Source organism: Asterias rubens, chromosome 12 (assembly GCF_902459465.1).
Source record: "Asterias rubens chromosome 12, eAstRub1.3, whole genome shotgun sequence".
In the NCBI taxonomy this organism is placed as follows: Eukaryota; Metazoa; Echinodermata; class Asteroidea; order Forcipulatida; family Asteriidae; genus Asterias; species Asterias rubens.
In genome coordinates, this window is record NC_047073.1 from 11,874,704 (window position 1) to 11,892,596 (window position 17,893).

The following is a 17,893-nucleotide window of genomic DNA, read 5'->3' on the forward strand; positions in this document are numbered from 1 at the left end:
ATGACAATATTTATTCTATTCATTGTGGAATCAGCGGTTAGCTTGGTACGGTTGGAACCCACAACCTTGTGATTGCAAGTCCTGCAGTCTAACACTTAAACACAGGGTGACCTGTTGTCCAATGCAGCAATTGTCCACACATGGTGTACCCTTTTGGACATTTAGTATACAATTTGGTGCATGACCGTACCCCCCCCCCCCTTCTATTTTGTCATGGTAATGTCATGTCAAGTGATTTGGCAGTCTTTATTAAATGCAATTTCCTTTGCCTTGCATCTCGTATGAGTTACGAGTAGTTGTGTGGTGTCGGTTTTTTCGCAACTAACGCCTGGAAGGAAGGCTATTACATGTACCTTTATAGGATACTTTACACGGTGCCTGAAAGGAAACGAAGCTACGTCTATAGATGAATGATTTATCACGGAACCTTTATATCTCTCCAAAAATAAACTCGACAAAATAAAAAAAATTGACCCGTGTAGAAACTGTGACACCGACACACGCATACTGCAGTTATGATTATATACAAACATTTATTTGATCTGCAAGTGGTTTTCAATCGGTTGTACTTTTGAAGAGCTACCGTCATTTATAGCTGTAAAATATTTAGGGTGAGTCTGAAAGCTTAATGATTATGAAGCTCATATTATTATGAGGCTCATTCACGTGTATGTGCAATATCCCCTCTGAAATGAGGTCACTATACGAGAAAAGTGGGCCTCTCTGAAAACCTTTTAAAAAACCTTTAAAAAACGCAACAGCTGTGTTCAAATGTTGCACATGCTGAATAATCATTATGCATGGTTCACTATTTTCTTCCGACTCACAAAAAACATGAACATTGTCTGCAACTATTGTATCACTTCTACCATTCCTGTATAAATGCTATTCATGAAACTTGAAAATAGATTGCATTATTTTGGGATTAAACGAATTTTATGGTAAAACGTTTACACAGTCAGCCAGGCTTGGCATGAGATTCTATCCCCTGGAGACTGTCCAACCATTACGGTGAATTGTGTATATTATTATACAAACTTCTTCTGACACCGAGCTCCCCATGTTGATTCCACCTCCTCCAGTTTTACCGGACAGAAAATCTCCGGCATACAGATTTCCCTGGGATGTAGGTTTAGCAGGAGGGAGATTCAGTCCCCCATATTGTGACAAATAATTGTGTACATCAAACTTCTTCTGATATCTCCCTCTTTTGACCCCCCCCCCCCCCCCCCCCCAGCCTATATTAATTTCGCATTATGGGACAGATTTCCCCTGCATGTATTATGGTCAGTGTTTGTTCAATTTTCTCATCGATGACGCAGCTTGTCTCGTCGAGGCCTCGGTATTTCCCCCAGATTGGCTCACATTCACCCTTGCCATGGACTTGAAAGCCGTGGGTTTGTCCGGTATCTGCAGCGCCCCCCTCCGGCCCCTCCTCCTCGCCCGGTTCACAAGATCATCCTCCGTTGATGGTTCGTCCCCGTCCAACCCCGGTATCTTGCTCGAGCTTTCAAACGCCTCCCGGGATTTCATGCTCCTTTTCTGGCGCATCTCGTCAAACTCCGCTAGCGAGATGCTCCTTGTCGCGACCGGCATACTCGCCCGTCGACTATCCTTCAATTTCTCGGCTTGTTCGTGAGTCACCCCTTTCGGGCAGAAGAACCCTTTGGCTGGATCGGCCTGTATGTCTGGATTGATCATCTGCAACTCTCGCCTTAGCTGTTTCTGTTCAAGATTGATGAAATGGGTAGTCGATCGGAGATTTTTTTTGTAGACGTCTAGAGTTACTGTCAGTCTCCTTTGCTCTCGGTCGTTCAACGTCTTGGCGGAGTTGTAGGCTTTACTCTGCTTGACAGCTTTCTTCTCACCAGCTTTCTTACCGTCTCCTTTTTGTTCCGGCTCCACTGGCCATCTTTGGGCACTTTTAGGTATCACAATTGACATCTTGGAAGCAAATTAGCACTCATAAAACCTTACATTTTCAAAAACAGTCACACGATTCCATTTAAAGAACTTCATAAAGTTCTGGTCCAAGTTGTTCAATTTGTTTCAACACTGCACATCCGACATGCTTTACTTAAGTAGACAACTCGCATTCGGTTTCTGAAAAAAAGGAAAAAATCAAAAATCATTTTAGTTTACAAACTTACAAGCTTCATAAGATTTCTTATTCACCGCAAATCGTCTCGCAAATCGATTGTTTTAAGAGATTCGAAAGTTGAGACCTCCTCAATGTGCCAATTTAAATTGATGTTCATCTTGTTCTCAGACGTGTTCTGATCACAAACAGAACGTTTTTAAAAATTCTTTAAAATAACCCGTCGTGTGCATGGAAGAACAAAAAAAAAGTACATTGATATGCCCGAAGAGAGGGCGTAATTAGAGATCCTTGAGTACGCCCCCTTTTTATTGCACACGGAGAAACTTAACAATATAGGCCGGAATGTCGTATCATAAAGGTAGAATTAGTTAAGGTTCCCAATTTGAAAACAATTATTAAAACTTGCCTCATTTCGGCAGCTTCCTCGAAGATGGTTTTCAGTCAATGGTAGGCCGCTGTCCGACATTCACACGCCTCCTTGGTATAAATGGCGCTGACGTCAGTTAACAACCTTGTTTATACTCTAGTGGACCGGTAGTTTGTTTGTCTTAAATTATTCCCTTATTTCGAAACGAAAATGCAGACTTTCTTCACCAAACATCGACTTCATTCTAATTTGGCTTTCAGGTCGCCCTAAGTACATGTTACTGAGTCAACGATAAACAGTTACATTCCTTTGTGTGTGTGTATAGTACAGGGGAACGTATTGTTCCAGGTCCCGTTACATGATAAACTATTAATGTGTGCTGTACATACGGGTCGACATGTCGATAAATCAATATCGACGGGGAACTCGGGGACGGTCTTAGAACTAGTCTTGCTGCAAGACGTTCTTGTTGAGGGCCTACGTATCGCGAGGGAGTGTTGGGTGGCATTGAACAACAACGGCTTGAAACAAGACTATCTTATGAGCCAGTCGGGCTGTAAGATCGTAGGTTACCACGGGGTGGAGGGGGAGGGTAAGTCCTTGGCATGGGTTAGAAAATAGATTTGGGTTTTGGCAATAATTGATGAGGGAGACAACTCAACGTGAGAGAGATGAAAATAAACACACTCGTGTATTTGTATGCGTGTTCGGACTCCACTGTAAACACCAAGATGTTATTCTTCGTAGTCCTTTTTGTGGTGAACTTTCCAAAACAGTGCCCCAAATTCTGCCCCGTGTCTCAAAGTGGCTTTTTGTTGTTTGCTCTCTGTTGTTTTGGGGCTCAACGGTTTTTTTTATTTATTCATAGCAGTTGATAGGAAACCCAAACTTAGTCAATTGTCGTTCCCAATCATAACTAATGTATATAAAGAAACGGGACACTATTGGTAATTGTCAAAGACCAGTCTTCTCACTTGATGTATCTCAACATATGCAGAAAATAACAAACCAAATCTCGAAGTTGCGAGATAATGATGGAAGAAAAGAAAACACCCTTGTCACACGAAGTTGTGTCAGATGCTTGATTTTGAGACCTCAAAATCTAATTCTGAGGTCTCGAAATCAAATTTGTGGAAAATTACTTCTTTCTCGAAAACTACGTTACTTCAGAGGGAGCCGTTTCTCACAATGTTTTATACTATCAACAGCTCCCCATTACTCGTTTACCAAGTAAGGTTTTATGCTGATAATTATTTTGAGTAATTACCAATAGTGTCCACTGCCTTTAAACTTATTTGAAAGTACAGGCTAGATTTTTAAATTATATTTGATTACGCATCCAACAACACAATTGGTGCTAATATTAGGGTGAATAGGAAATAAGACTGTTCAGTTCGTCTTCTCCGTGTATTTTGTGCAAGTTCGTGTCACATACGAAACTGTGTGTATTTATTCGTTTTGAAACGGCATCATCTATCAATTCGATCCTAGAGAAAACATTCCCACAACCAATTTATTCCGGCGAAAGTTGGAACTTGCAATTTAAATTAGATGCCATGCCACATCATTAACCGAATGCCATTCCCAAAATTGAAATCGCTTTAATCGAATTTTTCTTTTACAACTTTCAATTTCAACTCGTTAGATACAGGTTGTGTCATTATGATGTTTACACTTATCGGTGACTAAACAACCATGTAATTATAGCTGCAGACACTATCTATATTTGTTCTGTTTGCTTATTGCTGCCAAGCAACAGATGAAAAAAAACATAAACGGATCACGTGCACACAAACCCATCCCCCACAGATGAGATGTCCACAAGGTCGAGACTTAATTTCCGACTCTTTGTTTGCATTTTGACGGTTTATGACCCAGCAACCACTAATTAAGGTCCCCTCTGTTGTTTCTTCGCCAGCAATAGTTTTGTGGATCATTAGTGTTCACTCTGTTACTCAAGCTTGACACGTTTTCTCGCCCATGACAAAACACCGAGGAGCTACACTAAGTGTTATTAGTCAGCCAGCTCAATTTCAGCTAGATGAACTAGCTATGTCGTACCTTTTTCGAAATTAAGCAGTTGTCTATTTTCGGAAGAATTATGGAACTACTAAACGCATCTTCGACCGCATTGGAACTCTACTGCTCTTCGAGTTTGACAACAGCCTACTGTGTAAGTTTTCTTGTGTTTGACGCCGTGCTATTTCTGGGTATAACAATTGGGAATACTTTAGTGGTGCTGTCCGTTGTACTGTTCTCAAACATGCGCTCATCAACGACTAATATTTTTCTGGCGAGCCTGGCCGTTGCAGACTTGTCTGTTGCGTTTCTATGCATCCCAATCGACGTGATGCTAGCCCTGGGCGTGGTGGGTGATGTCTCCCCTCTAGTCTGTCTGATTGGGAGTCAACTAACCAGCGTGTCGTTTGCGGTGTCCGCGAACCACCTCGTGGTCGTAGCGTACGACCGGTTCCTAGCCATCTCCAGACCGCTGCACTACCCCGGCCACATGACCACCACCCGGGTCCGATTCCTCATCTTTGCGTCGTGGTCGGTCGCCATCTTGCTCAGTCTGGTCCCGTTCTTTGGTTGGAATAGCTTAGGTACCTACGATCTGGGGTACTGCGACCTTCTCTTCATTCACCCCTTTAGCTACCGGTGCACAGCGGTCGTCTTTCTAGCATTCGTCCCGTTCACAATGATGGGGTACTTCTACTGGAGGATTTTCAAAGTTGCTCGCGAGCAGCGACGGCGAATTCGGGAACAGACCCAAGTCCTCCATCTTAGTAAGCGGAAACTTGGATTGGAACTCAAGGCGGCTAAGACGGTTGGGCTCATCATGGGGATATTCATCTTGGAATACACACCCGCCTCACTTGTGTCTTGTGCTGATGTGGTATTCACGGTGGAAGAACTCGCAGTATTCAAGTTATTCTCGTTTCATCTTTTATACAGTAATTCAGCGGTGAATCCTATGATGTACGCCTTCCGGAGCAAGGAATTCCGTGGGGGGTTCGTCAAACTTTTACGGACGGTCTTCCCGTGTGGCACCAAACGGGACCAGTAACAGTAAATGACGAGCTTAAGATTAGCACTTCTCAGTTTGAAACTTGTATTTCGTGATTTCTTGAAAAAAACAATGACATGATGGAAGTGGCGTTGTAACTGTTTCAGCTCATTTCGTCAAAAACTTGAAGTGGTTCGGCCGCGGAATTCTATACGAACAGTCTACCGCATATCGGTTTGGCGACGAAGGTCATAATTATAGACCCCTAATAATTTCAATTTCAATTTCAATTTTAATTTCAAATCACTTTATTATCCACGATGGAAAATTAATTTCGGCCTTCATAAAAAATACGAAAAATTTACAAAACTTACATAAAATGATTGTTTTACCATCAGTGCTCAAGCGAGGATTGATAACGTGATCCAATAACATTTTAATGCATGAATAACATTAAATGCATTAAAAAAGCTCTTTGATTTATATATATTATTTATGCATATTATTTTATTTGGTCAAAATATTTTACTTTTTGTAGGCGTTTTCTTTATGAACATAATTTTATATGATAGGAGTAACTATAGAATACAGGGCCACATTCGGCGACAGGTTTTTTTATGCAGTTTGATGCGATGTGACGAGAGGGAAATATTATGGCCAAGTATCCAGCAATACAAGTACTTCCATTAATAGAGGGCGGTATTTTCAATGGGGAATAATAATAGACCTTATCGCAAATACCAATGCGCAAGCGCAGACTGTTGAATGAGGTGCATTGTGGGATAGATATGGATCAAATTTTGATGCCAGCAAGACCACAATGCACCTAATTCCAAGCTTTACGCGCGCGCCCCGGTATTTGCGATAAGGTCTATAGAGGAAACGGTGGGTGGGAAGAAATAGGGGGGGGCGCTGGTGGGGAGTAGTGAGAAGAGATGGGAGTCTGGATGACTGAATGCGTGGATGCGAAGTGGGCAGGCAAAGAAGGGAACTTCAATAAATAGAGGGCGGTATTTTCAATGGGCAATAAATAGAGGTAACAATGGGGAGTAGTGAGAAGAGATGGGATGACTGGATGCGCGGATGCGAAGTGGGTAGGCAAAGAAGGGAACTTCAATAAATAGAGGGCGGTATTTTCAATGGGCAATAAATAGAGGTAACAATGGGGAGTAGTGAGAAGAGATGGGATGACTGGATGCGTGGATGCGAAGTGGGTAGGCAAAGGAACTTCAATAAATAGAGGGCGGTATTTTCAATGGGCAATAAATAGAGGTAGCGGTGGGGAGTAGTGATGAGAAGAGATGGGAGTCTGGATGACTGGATGCGCGGATGCGTGGATGCGAAGTGGGCAGGCAAAAAAGAGAACTTTAATAATAGCGGGGGTAGGGATGGGGAACATTTGCATAGCAGCAATATATATAAAGTAAATGGAATTCGGGCTTTCTTTCACTTTTTAAAATAATCCTTGAATGGGAACATTTGCATAGCGGCAATAAATATAAAGTAAATGGAATTCGGGCTTTCTTTCACTTTTTAAAATAATCCTTGAATGGGGAAAGTTTTCATAGCGGCATTATAAATTAAGTAAATGGAATTCGGGCTTTGTTTCCCATTTTAAAATTAATAATCCTTCAATTGGGAACATTTACATGGCGGCAATATATATAAAGTAAATGGAATTCGGGCTTTCTTTCCCTTTTTAAAATAATCCTTGAATGGAGAACATTTTGCAAAGCGGCAATAACTATTAAGTAAATGGAATTCGGGCTTTCTTTTCCTTTAAAAAATAATCCTTGCATAGGGAACATTTGCATAAAATAATAAGGGACTATATATATATATAGAGAGGTAACGGTGGGGAGTAGTGAGAAGAGATGGGAGTCTGGATGCGCGGATGCGCGGATGCGCGGATGCGCGGATGCGCGGATGCGCGGATGCGAAGTGGGTAGGCCAGTCCGTGGCCGACTGGGCATCCACGCAGCCTTGGATGCTATAAAACTTACCTAACAAAATAATAACAATTACATATCTGAGGTTAATGGACCGTTCCGGCTTTCCACTAAGCTCCGCCCACCGCGCACGTGAGCAAGACACGTGTACGAGCACTCCCAATGACATTCTGCACGATTCTGCCGCGCGTGCCAATATACGCGCACGCATGACCGAGTTTGTCCGACCACAATGCTGTGATTGGTCAAATGGGTGAACGCGCACAGTTTGATTGACAGGCCGGATCGGTCCATTACCCCCAAACAGGAAAAATATGAAAAATATTATTTATTAAGCTACATTCATCATTAATAGATTCTAAAAATTTGAGGAAATTCCGTCGAGGTTTAAATATTATGAGGATGGGTTATGTGAAGGATAGTGGGGTCTGTTCTTGCAGTCAGCGTGCCTGTTGACTATACTGTAACGTCGACCGGGGGGTTGCAATGCACACAGTTTAATGACTAAAGAAAGGTACAATTAACTGGCTATTCTGTCATCGTTTCGGAGCTTTATTAACACTCAACAATTCACTGAAAGTACACGAGAGAGAAGGCCTAAGCCAGAGAGCACCCTCTCTGGCGAGCAGACTCACAAATCGACCGGCTTGGGCCAAAAGCAGTGCTCCGAAGGGGAGTCGTGCTGGCACCGCCGCTACAATACGCTGTATTGTGTAAACGGAAATCGATGAGCCCCAAACGTTTTAGTTGGGACTAGGTGAAGTTTAGCAATAACACAGGACACGGTCAATATTTCCTTCGGATACTTATTGGTGTGTACAAATGAACCCCAAACCTTTGAGAATAAGGCCGTGTCCGAAACGACGACTTCGGCTACAGATACGTCTAGATCAGCGCGTCTACCACTGTTGAAGAATAGCAGACGCGCGCGATCTAGCCGTAGCTGTAGCCGAAGTCGCCCAACAATGGTCTATGTGCGCTGACATCTTGCCATAGACCTTATCGCAAATACCAATGCGCCAGCGCAGACTCTTGAATGAGGTGCATTGTGGGATAGATATGGATCAAATTTTGATACCAGCAAGACCACAATGCACCTAATTCCAAGCTTTACGCGCGCGCCCCGGTATTTGCGATAAGGTCTATATTGCCATACGCGCGTGTCACACGATGATAATTTTGCCATATGCGCGTATTGCGCGGTATTGATACGCCGCGTCCACAGACGACACACAGAGGGTGGTCGAGCTCAGCGTTCTCCGGGTTCAATTTCTATGCATAAGGTCTATTGCAACGTCATAACCCGATTGTTTGCCAACCGAGGTTGGAAAACTATGGAAAGCCACTAATGCAAAACAACAACAGATGGCAATAGTTTCTAACAATGTCACACAACTATTCATAATAGTGTTGAATATGTTGGAAACAAAGTAAGCAGTCTTTTGTGGTTAGTTATTAAATTGGAAGTTTGCAAACAAAATTTGAATTTTGTCGGAACATTATGTTAACACGATTGAATGTTTTTGGTATAACAACCGGCCGTACATGCCAACCAGCGCATTTTGTTTATCAACGATGATAAAGGTCTATACTAAACTTATATTTATCTTGTACAATCAATCTAATAAAATTATTAATCTCATTACATAATACAATGCAGGACTGCTGGAATTATAAACAGCAGTCTTTGAAAATAGAAAGTTTGATTTCACTTTGATAAAAGTCGAAAAATAAAACCATCGCCCCACGTCAGCACATTTTGATGAGGCACTGAAAGGGTCTAAATCGATGTGAAGACGGCCACCAACAAAGCTATCACAAGAGTTGAAACATGCACACTTGCAGTAAACGAACCTTCAACAAAACACAACAATCAGTACTTCAGAGATTGGATTTATAAGCCTCAATGCACATTTTCAAAATTGTCTTAGAGATATTTTTTGAGAAAATAAAATTAGCTGTTGCAAGCTGCTTACCTACCAAAAGGACATATAATTATTATGATAAAAATTCAAAAAATGAGTGAGTTGCCTGACGTTTCGACCCTGGCAGAGTCTTTCTCGAAGGCTAAATTACCCTATGATAATATTGTTGATCAAATTTATTCATAACACACAAAAATATCACTTAAATACGGTGAACAAAATGATTTATGAATTTCAAATAGGTACATTATTTGAAATTAGTTCACTCTACCTACCTATGTTGTTAACTATTTCTGAGTGCACTCCTGACCAATACTTGTGTGGTGGACCCTGCACAATGGTGGCCCTACAGTTGAATGGGTAGTAAAAAGTATGTGTTGAAAAAGATAACAGTAGATATCAGGGGAATCCAACGGAAATGTCTTGCCGCCACATAAAGAAAAACAATCTCTCTCGACCGTGTACGTACACGATGAGTTATCATGCACATAACCCCTCACAGAACCTGTATTAAAAGTATTTAAATGTCAGTGGAAATTCTTCAAATCTTCAGAATCAAATATTGATTAATCTAAATTGATGACAATTATCTTTTTAATGTTTTTCTTATTGACTATAACCGACTTATTTAAAAGTAAGCTGGTCTCCAACGTGTTGGGCTTGTTTATATTTGATTTCCAAACCGTTTCCGCAGTCAATGGCGCATACTCGCGTCATTGTCACACTGTGGCTTTGTCGCTTTGTCACTTTGTCGCATTGTCACTTTGTCGCATTGTCGCTTGTCGCGTTGTTGCATTGTTGACTTTGCACAAACTGCCGAAATCAACATGTAAGAACCAACAAGGCAAAAATGCGACAATACGACAGCTCAACCCGACAGTACGAGTCAACATTTGCGTTAAAGGCACTGAACACTATTGGTAATATCAAACAAGCCACCACGATCTCAAGTTTCAAGACTCTTCTCAAAACATAACTATTTAAAACTTCATATGCTTAATTATTCTGTTGTTTTCCTCCGAGCGCTTAGAGACTTTCTTTTGGAGGTATTAGGCGCTATAGAAATACGGTTGTTATTATTATTATTATTAACGGGCAATGGAGAGCTGTTGATATAAAATACTGTGAGAAACGGCTCCCTTAATTTCTCACTCAAATATCAAAAGACTTCAGGCCTGAAGCCTGAAGCACACACTTGTGCAACAAATGTGCTTTTTCTGTCATTATTCTCTTGTAAAGTCGATGACTAATTGAAAACAAATTTTCACAGATTTGTTATTTTATGCTTATTTCGGGATACGCTTAGTGAGAATACTGATCTTTGACAATTGCCGAAGGTGTCCATGCCTTTAATGCTTGCGTCTACAAACATTTGTTTTTAGATGCAATAAATGCTTACCTGAAAACAATAGGTTCTTTATCATCGGGTCCGGGCGTCCATGTCACCGTCATGTTGGTTATTGCGTGATTGTTGTTATGACCCAATGCATCCTGTATTGGCAATGAGATCAGAATGAAGTTAAAGGCTAGAGCTGACAAATTTAGTTGCAGACAGTGCTTATGTTTTGTGTGATAAACCATAGTAGGCTACACACTCTCTTAATGTAAAAGAGTGAATAACACCACTGTTTACATTTCGAGCTGTCCTCCATATGGCTCTTAAAAAAGAGTGGTGGTTATTTCACTCTTTTAGAGGGGTTTCCAGTCCAGGACAGAGTGAAAATCACTCAAAAAGATGCAAACTTCAATTTAAAAGAGTGGAAGACCACTCGAAAAAGAGTTGTCCTTCATATGGCTCTTCAAAGAGTGCTTGTTCACTCTTCACTAAGAGAGCATGAACATCAAGCAATTGAAAATTGTGGCTTAATTTGTTGTGTGAGTCAGGAGAAACTATTTAAAAAAAACTAGCACGATTTTAAGTATGTTAACACATTGTCCTTGATTTTCGTCGTATTTGCATTTGTATAAAATATTTTTAGGTTTTCAGATCCCTTTTTCTCGGCTAGAATAAGGCTTCATTTCAGAGGGGAATCCAACATTTAAGTTTGGGGAACAAACGCTAATGTTATATTCTGAGCTAACATTACGTAACAAGGTACATTATGATTATAATAGCAAATCGCTGAAATTAATTATCGGTATAATAAAAAACAAATGAGTAACACCCCTACCGCATCTGATGAACAGGCAAGGGGTTCAGCCCCCTTCGGAGCTCCGCTGAAAGATCCCACAGGTCGAGTTGTCCAATCAGGGTCACAGGTCAAGACGAATTCGCACTGACGTCTTGCTTGCAAGAAGAAACCTTTAAAGAATACTCCACTACTGTCATTCACTCGCAAAGTCACTGTCAGATAATGCAACAAGAAAACAAATAATGCTGAAACCTGTTCTTTTGTCGCACTTTTGTTGTGGGTTTATTCAAGAGTGACATTTACTCAATAGTAAAAATTACGTCGTAACATAATGTAACACCGTACCGTTTCGTAGCGTTACGTTGTGTAATACGTTATGTAACGTTGGTTTGCGTTACGTTTGGTTACGTACGTTCCCTTACAATTGATTCGATACGTTACACCATTTTTGTGTCTATTCGCCAGGTAGATTTTGTTTTTTGGAGAACTGTCTTGCTTTGTATTCTACTACACCGCGGAGTAGATTTTCGGAAATCAGGAGACCTCTCAGTATGAAATGAACTGTCCTGCTTTTTAACTTCTACCTGGGCAGAAGGTTATAGACAATCGGCCGGGACAACTACTATTTTAGCTTATAGTGGATCGTTACTAATTCACCACCACCTGGAGTGAGTTCTTAATATAAAGGCAGTGGACACTTTTGGTAATTACTCACAATAGTTATTAGCATAAAACCTTACTTGGTAACAAGTAATAGGGATATGTTGATGGAATAAAACATTGCGAGAAACGGCTCCCTCTGAAGTGACGTAGTTTTCGAGAAAGAAATAACTTTCCACGAATTTGATTTCGATACCTCAGATTTAGAATTTGAGTTCTCGAAATCAAGCATCTGAAAGCACACAACTTTGTGTGACAAGGGTGTTTTTTTCTTCCATTATTATCTCGCAACTTCGACGACCAATTGATCTAAAATGTTCACATGTTTGTTATTTTGTGCACCAAGAGATACACCAAGAGAGAAAAAATAATGGTCTTTGACAATTACCAATAGTGTCCACTGCCTTTAGTTTCGACTAGCTTGCTCCAGTCGTCGTCGGAAGACTGCCTTTTCCTACCTTGTATGGACTCGCCTGTTTTATACGTCGGACTGCTAACTTCAATGTTGTACGGTGGTGGACCGGTGGCCGTTGTCGGCTGATGATGGTGTGATTTTGGTTCCATGCTAGTGCATATGTTTGGATGTCTCTCAACAGGCACATGATCTGGTAGTGCCAATGTTCCACTTGGCGACAACATCACTATCACAAGTACAAGAAGGACTGACATGTTCCAACCCTGTGGAGGGAAACATAATAAATTCTGTAGCGATAGTAATTTTCTTCTTCTTTCGTTTGATCTCTGGGAACAAGGTGAACAATGAATATAGTGACCTTATTCAATCCACTTGATGGTATCCTCGTCGAGGTCTCTGAGCCTGATCGTCTGAAGTCAGAACACTCATGAATGATGTGGTTGATGGTTTGTGGTCTGCCACACCGACACAAATGAAGCTGGTGGCTCCGATGCTGTGTGAAGGAATTACGCGTTATATTACGGTCCCAGCGAGTTCTAAGGCAGAATAAGGCCGTGTCCGAAACGGCGACAGCTACGGCTAGATCGCGCGCGTCTGACTATCCTTCAACACTGACAGACGCGCTGATCTAGCCGTAGCTGTAGCCGAAGTCGCCAATTCGGACACGGCCTAAGCCACAAAGTAAAACGTTTCGTCGCTGCACTAAAGGGAAACGGAAAGATGCACGTTGTTTCTGCCCACAGTTGGCCACCGCCGGCCATGGTTTGTTAATTCCGAACATATCCATCTGGACAAAATACTAGTATGTATTTCTCCCAAGTTCTTACCCGGTTGAGACACCGGACACAAACTCCACGGTCCCGATCAGAGCGTGGGTTCGAGAGTCGTGACACCCATGATGCGCTTCGTCCTTCGGAAGGACCGATCCGCAGGACTGAACCTGGAAATGTTTCTGTCCTTTAATGGCAACTGGTGAGTTAAGGCCATGCATGATGTAAAATCTTTTCTGCATAATTTTATCCCATCATAAAGCTTTTGTTATTGGCGTTAATCAGTTTCAGAGAACTTCATTCTATATATGAGCAAGGACACGCTAATCCAAAACACACACGATGGCACCGTATACGCTTAATAAACAGAGTAAAAAAAGATTGAACTTTAAACATTGTGTTTGGCGTGTTTCAATAGCAGAACAGACTCTTGTTGCGGTATAGACACAAATTTGTGCTCGGTTAGTCGATGATTTCAGCTTCATGGTCCCAAACAAAAAACTAGAGTGAACAAGGTTTTGAACTTTAAACATCGTACTTTTTGCGTGTTACAGTCAACATAAAATCAGCGATCACAGACAACTTGAGGTTGCATGATACGTGTAATCAGTTGGTGCCTGATTTCAGCTTCATTGGATTCCCCTATACGCGGTCTGGGTCATGACCTATCTCCCCTTTATCAGAAATATTCATTGTTCCATAAGATAAATATTGTGAATAATACACCAGTGTGTTAATATGCATACAAAGGTAAAACAGATAAAGCCACAAGCAAGGCCTTCTGAGAAAGACAAAAATGGCGCGGCGAGATCGTACACTACTGGGAACGAGGTTGACTAGATGCCTCTTTTGAGCGTGAGCGTAGGAGTGGATCGGCCTCAGGCCCACTTTTAAAGAAACATGTTGCCTCGGATCGGTCGATTTGGTCTATGAAAAGCGTTTGTAACCGTTTGTTATAAAATGCATATGATTATAGAAAGATATTTTAAAAGTAGAATATCATGATCCACACAATTATCACTCGAAATTGCGTGAAGTTTCCTTTTACCTCGTCGATTAACACGGTCGGCCATTTAGGTGAGTCAAATTTGTTGACTCCCATAAATGGCCGACCGTGTTAGTTTGCGAAGTAAACGGAAAACCTCCCAATTTCGAGGCAAATTTGTGTGGATTATTGTATTCTACTTTTTAAACTTCTTTCTAACCATATGCATTTTATAACAAACGGTTACAAACGCTTTTCAAAGACCAACTCGACCGATCCAAGGCAACGTGTTTCTTTAAAGTGTGCGATATTCTAGCATAAGTATTTTATTGACTTTTTTTCTTTGTCGTTGTTTTGTTTTGCAAACAATAACTGTTTTGTTCATTGGCCGGTGATTAAAGGCATTGGACACTATTTGTAGTTACTCAAAACAATTGTTAGCATTAGAAACTTACTTGGTAACGAACACAATGGATAGCAATTGATAGTGAAGAAAATGGCTCCCTCTGAACATGAAGTAACGTAGTTTTTGAGAAAGAAGTAATTTGTCACTAGAATATTTGAATTAAATAAGAGACCGCAGCTGAGGTCTCGAATTCAGGGCATCTGAAAACACACAACTTGTGGGTGTTCTTCCAATTATTCTCTCGCAACTTTGACTATCAATTGAGTCCAAATGTTCACAGTTTTGTTTTGTTTATGCACATAATGAGCTACACCAAGTGAGAAGACTGGTTTTGACAAAAAAACACCAAAGGTGTGTCCAGTGCAATGGCCAACAACGGTTGTTGGTTACGACTGTCATAACCCATGGAGTACGTTTTTGTTATTGGTCATCGGATGGGCGTTTTCGCGTGTTCCGTGGAACCAAGGTCAGTGACGATGCTGTTCAGACCAAATGGACCAAATGGATCGGTTTGGGCTTGGTTGGGGTAGCCAAAATGCACCACCGGAGTTATGAGCGAGTGGGGCACGCTTGGGGAAAATGGCGTATCAATCACACCTGGGAACGAGGCTGGGTTTCCCGCAAACTGCGAGCAAAAGCTAATTAAGAAGTACTAAATAGTAAACCTGCGGGGACAAACCATGTATAAGATCTCTTTATAGAGGGAGTGTTGGCTTCGAAAATAGCTGGTGTGGTCTCGATGTTTCGAACAGGATACTCTGCTCGTAATTCAGGAGAAGAATTGCTACAATAGCTGAGTTTCCGTGTTAGAGTTGCCTTCTTTTTTGTTGCTTCAATGGTCACACACAAGAAGCCTACAGCGGCACATTAGCGGGGGGGGGGGGGGGGGGGGGATATTTTGACACTGAAGGCTTAATTCAATCCATTTGGTCCGCTTTTGCGCTTATTTTTTGAACATTAACGCTGGGTAAATTCCATTGGCTTACAAGTTAACCCCGAGTTAACATTTTGTTCAAGGCCTCCCACACGCAGCGCAAAAGCCCGGCATGCATCACGTGCACGAACTGTACAAGTACGTGTCACATAGTCAGAAAATGTATATGTTCCATGTACCACCCCTTTTTGCCATTGCATTTTTCATATCTTTCGCTCCCACAAAATACACCTTTTTTACTCATTTAAAATTATAATATTTCTGTTTTCTGGAAATAATATTGTGCCTCTTTGAAATATTTCGAGAGGAAGGTAATAATTTTCATATTGTTACTTGTTCTTGACAGTGTTTCTTTACTATACCAATGTAGTGATTTAAGGGACTATGTTAGACAGACAACACATACTGTAATGTGCTTCCAGCCAGAAACAAGAACAAACTCATGTGAATAAACTACAACATTAAACAGCTATATGCATACTTTTACCTTTTAAAGGCACTGGACACTATTGGCAAATACTCAAAATACTTGGTAACGAGCAACAGAGAGCTGTTGATAGTGTAACCCTTTTTTTTTTACGGTGAGAAACGGCTCCATCTGAAGTGACGTAGTTTTTAACAAAGAGGTAATTTCTCACCAAAATAATAAAATACTTCAGGAGAAGCCTTTTATTGGGCATCTGAAAGCACACAAATAGTGTTTTTTTCTTTCATTTTCTTGCAAATTCGATAAACAATATTGATCAAAAAATAATGTTCACAGATTTGTAATTGTATGCATGTTGAGATACACCAAGTGAAATACTGGTCTTTGACATTTACAAAAGGTGTCCAGTGCCTTTAACGAAAAAAAAAAACGATTGACCGACCCTTCAAAAAGGAACTCGACCAACAGTAGTGTAAGATTTAAAAGGAAAGTTAAACTCTGCAAAAGCACATTCGAACACCCTCCTTTTTTTGCCGATTATGGTGGGGTCACAGTAATGGCCCGAAAGAAATTGTGTTCTTTTTCAGTATCTGAAAACCTACTTTTTATAAAGATGGAAATAGTATAGGAAGAAAAAAAATAGCAAACAAATATTAATAGCCTGACGTTTCGACCTTATAAGCAGCGTCTTTCTAGCAAGGCTAAAAGGTGTATCTATAATTATAAACAACCGCTTGGCCAGCACATAAATGTTGCACCACAAACCACTAAAGAGAACGTTCTTTGCAAAACTACAGCAATTCAGTGATGATCTCGCAGTGATATCTGAACACATACTTTTTATAAAGATGGAAAAAGTATATTAACCAAAAAGTTGTATCTTAACGACCACTTGGCCAGCACTTGTGTTGCACCACAAACCATTACTAATGAGAACGTTCTTATATGCAATTGACATACATCGATGGAGTGATAATTTTGTTTTCATTAAATCGTGTAGAAACGAAGACAGAAAATGCCTTTGTTTTAACCCTATCAATTCAATTCACACTAAAAATTGTTGCCATAATGTCAAAACTTAACACAGCATGACAGAATGAATAACATGTACAGTGTAATAATGAACAGAGGTTTTTAGAATCAGAGAAAATGAACAGTCTATTATAGCTGTGTTCCTCCTCGTTTGATTTGAATACCGAAAATTACAGAAAAATGTAACCTACCTATGGTGACTGTCCAGGCTCAGGAGACGTGGCCTATGTGTCGTTAGCCTATAGAGAGACGAACTCATTATAAGCCATGTATCTGTCGTAACATTAATGTGACTGTGATGTCATCCCAGGCGGGTTTGAACTCCCCAAAGAAGTCGGGGTGCCTGACACGGCTGTTGGTTCCGGGACCTTTTTTTAATCATTTCCGACAATGTTTGAACATACTTATACGGTTGGAGCGCATAGCATGAAGTTCCAACCACTCCCCAGCAGTGTGCTTTTGGTAGTACGTGAACATTTTGAAGTGATGAAAAGTGAACTTTTAACAAAATGGCAGCATCTGGGGTGTCTGACCGAACTTTTGGAATGCGTAATTATTTTGATGTTTATGTTGATGTTTATGATTTATTGTTAAAGATCAAAAGAGTCAATGGGCGCTGATGTGAACAATAACTACTGTTCGTTTTGAACGTGGTGCCAGCCATACATTTTGTTTTCATAAACTTAACTTTACCCTGAACCCAACACACCGACCCCCACCCCCAATGAGGACCCACCCACATTCAAGTTTTGTATAAAATTATTGTAGATAGATTAGAAGCCC

The 17,893-nt window shown here is 40.9% G+C and overlaps 3 protein-coding genes across 3 annotated transcripts; 1 reads left to right on the plus strand and 2 right to left on the minus strand.

Moving 5' to 3' along the window:
• Nucleotides 1–1,226: 1,226 nt before the first annotated feature.
• Nucleotides 1,227–2,088, minus strand: LOC117297884. The gene has a single exon (XM_033781059.1). It carries the CDS (start codon nucleotides 1,942–1,944, stop codon nucleotides 1,288–1,290), a length of 657 nt encoding a protein of 218 aa, XP_033636950.1. The 5' UTR covers nucleotides 1,945–2,088; the 3' UTR covers nucleotides 1,227–1,287.
• Nucleotides 2,089–4,569: 2,481 nt separating this feature from the next.
• On the plus strand, nucleotides 4,570–5,535 carry LOC117297753 (probable G-protein coupled receptor No9). The gene has a single exon (XM_033780901.1). It carries the CDS (start codon nucleotides 4,570–4,572, stop codon nucleotides 5,533–5,535), a length of 966 nt encoding a protein of 321 aa, XP_033636792.1.
• Nucleotides 5,536–8,710: 3,175 nt separating this feature from the next.
• LOC117297891 (putative defense protein 3) lies at nucleotides 8,711–17,426 on the minus strand. The gene is made up of 6 exons (XM_033781066.1): nucleotides 17,302–17,426; nucleotides 12,600–12,819; nucleotides 11,521–11,693; nucleotides 10,749–10,840; nucleotides 9,625–9,695; nucleotides 8,711–9,278 (listed from the first exon to the last, which is right to left on the minus strand). Exons 2-6 carry the CDS (start codon nucleotides 12,808–12,810, stop codon nucleotides 9,205–9,207), a joined length of 621 nt encoding a protein of 206 aa, XP_033636957.1. The 5' UTR covers nucleotides 12,811–12,819; nucleotides 17,302–17,426; the 3' UTR covers nucleotides 8,711–9,204.
• Nucleotides 17,427–17,893: the final 467 nt, after the last annotated feature.